At 35.0% G+C, this 4,115-nt stretch overlaps 1 protein-coding gene across 1 annotated transcript; it reads left to right on the forward strand.

Annotated features, from left to right (window-relative positions):
* Positions 1-2,844: 2,844 nt before the first annotated feature.
* Positions 2,845-3,789, forward strand: LOC117972737 (olfactory receptor 10G4-like). Its single transcript, XM_034922742.2, has one exon. The coding sequence runs from the start codon at positions 2,845-2,847 to the stop codon at positions 3,787-3,789; it is 945 nt and encodes a 314-aa protein (XP_034778633.2).
* The last annotated feature ends 326 nt before the right edge of the window (positions 3,790-4,115 follow it).

A 4,115-nucleotide genomic window follows, 5' to 3' on the forward strand; every position in this document is an offset into this window, starting at 1 on the left:
GAATTTTATGGGATACAGAATATTACACAACACCGGCAAAACATTCCTGAAAAACTAAAAAAAACTAACAAAAAAAAAATCTTCGCAGTGGAAACTCTTGCAGCTTTTGTAAACTGAAATGTTAGTGGCCTGAATTGAAGCGAATAGCTACATAAGAGAAATGCATACAAGTATTCAACTTATGAATGGGTAGAATGATAGATATGCTGCTCTTTCTAATTGATTTTAATTAAAAAGGAAACAAATAAACAGAATAAAACAAGCATGAGATGCTTCGCAATCTAAACGAACTATACAAGGTAACATCACTCGGAAGTAAACATTTCACATTTAGTTTAGTGCATATTCTGAGGAAACAAGCAGAGCAAAAACAACCTTCATTTCATTTTTTTTGTCTCGTTTAGAAACAGTAACATTTTTAAATCGTCCATGTTTTGCGATTGTATCAATTTTTTTAAATTCCAAACTGCATTAGGTGTACTCAGCAAGATAGCACAGTAATTGTTCAAGTTGTGTTAGCGCCATTCAAAAATAAAAACAATCGTATTATTTGTTTGATCATTCTGATTGTGTTTATCACGTTAATATGGTAATACTAATAGCTGGTCTATATTTAAATCAGGATTATTCTACGTTTAACATGTTTTGAGATGCCAGTATAAAGAAAATAAACACACCCGTTGTTTAATTTTTAAACTATTATTGTGTTATTATACTGGTATTTTAACGGCTTCGGAGCTGGTACGGCGTCAGGGAATTGAAGAATAATAAAGTACCAGTTTTTCACTCTCGAATCTGGTAAATCTAATTACACAGAGTGTTATAAACTAAAGCTCTGATATAAATTTCGTCAGACAGCAAAATCCGAGCCAAATGAAATGGACAAATCTCACAAAAAAAAAAAAACAGTAGAACATATTCGGTCTTTTCACGGTTTGCCTACAGTGCAGTGTGGCGTAACTGAATGCTGCACTATTGTGCTGCACGGGCGGCGGAGGACGGGACTGAACACTAATTAAAGTTCCTTTCACCTCTGCATTTAGCTAGCAATACAAAATATACCAAATGAAACTCTTAAATTAAAAACAAAGCAAATAAATAAAGAACTGAATGAGTTTAGTGGATTTTATCTCTAGAGTGTAGTTTAAATGTTTAGTCAAACTGTTTATACTGCTCTCTAAAAATAATTATGGTTTAAGCTTGAAGCCACAGACATCAGAAGATTACTTACAAAAAAGTGACAATTAAAGTAACTTCAATGCTGCAGCTTGAAGCCACAAAAAACAGGAAATGCCATAACACCCCTAACTCAGCTGCATCCAGGTTAGACTTTTAGCACAGATACTGAAATATGATGGGCTGGGCAGCATTCAATGATAAGGGGAGCAGTGCAAATGGCAGAGGTAAGAAAATTATTTTTTCAACTTTAGAAACAACACCTTTATAGAAAACGTTTCACTAAACAATGAAAAGGGGAGCAGTAAAAATTGCTAATTTGTTAAGTGTCTTTTAAAATTAAGTTTGCTACCTCATTAGTTTCAGTAACATTTCCATGTACACTTCTCCCCAGCGACAGGGTTACTGGGGAGAGGCCTGCATGTTTCCGTGTTCCATCAGTTATTCCGTGTTCCATCAGTTATTCCGTGTTCCATCAGTTATTCCGTGTTCCATCAGTGTAGCTCATGCCTACATGCTTTTTCACATTACTGACACCCGATTGGCTGAGCTATTAAAGATTATATTTTGTGAACCACTTGCTCCAGTTTGATTAATACTTGAATTTACTGTTATTAAAGCACTTTATTTCACATGCTTTGAATGTAGCTCACAGTGATATACTTTTTCACAGTTTTGACATCTGATAGGCTGAACTATTGAAGGCTGTATCTTGAAAACTGCTTGCACAAATTTGATATTTACAAAGGCATTATGATATATTGCACATGCTGTGCATGTAGATCATGATGGCCTACTTATTAATTATACCGATACCTGTAATGGTATTTACATCCTTGATAGGGATACCTGGTCATTATTGCTTAGTCGAACATTTCATTGTGTCGCTAAATATATCAAACATATTTTCACTGCTCCCCGTATCATTGTTTAGTGGAACCTTTCATTGTTACAGGTTTTGTTTCTAAGGTTTCAAAATAAATCTTCTTACTTCTGTCGTTTTTTACTGCTCCATCCTATCAGTGAATGCTGCCCTGTCCGTCACATCTCAGTATCTATGCTAACAGCCTAACCTGGATGCAGCTGAGTTATGGGTGGTATGGCATTTCCTGACTTTAATATTAGTATTTGTTGTGTAAGCATTAACCCACGACAGGGTGAGTGGTAAGACATCTCTTACCACGCTCATGGGTGCGTTGTGACGCATGACCGCACACACAGGAGTGGGTTATTGTGCTCATAAATTCGCTCAATGTTTATTTTATAAAAATAAAATGAAAAGCAATTTGATTTTTAAACTTTAAATTAGTAACCATTCCCTCCCTTTTTGGATGTCATTTGTTTAAAGCAACTTTAGGTTTAGGTTTAAAGATATTTTAAATAAAGGTTTTCTCTCTCTGTAGCACAAGAGTCAATATAAATCTCAGGGTCAGAATAACAGTAGATATATTGGGGTTTTGTAAAATATTTTGATATAATTATGCACAGCAATACTGTAGTTATTTTGTAACTGACTGATTGATGGTTTTACAAATATCCTGGTATTAAGTGTTATATAATGTTATATATAAAACAAAAAAGTAAAATTGAAATGCAGATTAAACATTCTCAGAAAATACTCCTTATATTTCTTTCTACTTTGTCTCTTTTTACAGATACTTGGGGAAGATGGCAACCAGAAACAACACAGTTGGAATCACAGAATTTATCATCACTGGTTTCAATGACCTTGAGCATCCAAAGGCAGTGGGAATTGTAATTCTGATTATCTATTCACTTATTTTACTAGGAAGCACCACCAATATATGTATTATTGCATCAGACAAACGTCTTCACACACCAATGTACTTTTTCATTTGCAATCTAGCCATTGTAGATATGATGTACAGCAGCAGTGCTAGTGTGACAATGTTAACAATCCTTCTAGTGGGAGTGAAAACAGTATCTTACAAGCCCTGTGCTGCTCAGATGTTTTTGTATCACTTGGGTGATTTTATGGAAGCCGGTGCTATTGGTTTGATGGCCTTTGATCGATTGGTTGCAATTTCCAATCCTTTAAGATACCACAGCATCCTTACCAACACTCGCATACTGTTATTAGTGTTAACTACATGGGTAATAAACAGTGCTGTAGTAGGTACTTTAGCCGGTATAACTGAAGGACTCCCTTACTGTCAAACTGTTCTTAAATATACGTTTTGTGACTATCCTGGTTTGGTAAGAGCAGCCTGTGTTAATCCTGATGATTACTTTGTGTTTCCAACCATTGCGGTTAGTTTGGCGATTTATGGAAACTTTGTCTTTATTTTGTTATCATACATATGGATAATTTGTACAGTGTTTAAAATTTCCTCTGAAAGCAGAAAACACATGTTTAGCACTTGCTTCAGCCACATGATTGTGGTTGTTTGCTATTTTGTTCCCAAATTTGTTGCCAATATTCTTACTAGAGTTGGTCTTGTGTTAACAATCCCAGAACGCAATGGGTTACACATTGTCGCAACATTGGTCCCTTCTCTTGTAAATCCTGTGGTGTATTGCCTTAGGACAAAGGAAATAAGAAACAGAATACTCAGAATATTTAAGGATAATACTGTGATACCTAGTAAGTAAAAACGTGAGTATTTCTCAATTTCAAAGCAATCACATAGTACACTGGCCTTTGAACTCTGCTGCTATTACTCACTGTGGGAAGTTGAAAACAGATTAAAATGCACTTCAAGGTACTTGCCCTTTACTGTCACCCCAAACCCCAGATGTGTAGTAAACTCCATGAATGCATACGTTGAATAAAAGTTATTCATACGTTGAATAAAAAGTTAACTGGAGAATTAAAATAAATGATTAAATTAAACCGCTTGTGCTTATCTTTGATGTTTAGGAAATGTTGTTGATGAGATTGTTTGTTTGTTTGTTTGTTGAGGTAATGTTGTCCTTTG

Source organism: Acipenser ruthenus, chromosome 9 (assembly GCF_902713425.1).
Source record: "Acipenser ruthenus chromosome 9, fAciRut3.2 maternal haplotype, whole genome shotgun sequence".
In the NCBI taxonomy this organism is placed as follows: Eukaryota; Metazoa; Chordata; class Actinopteri; order Acipenseriformes; family Acipenseridae; genus Acipenser; species Acipenser ruthenus.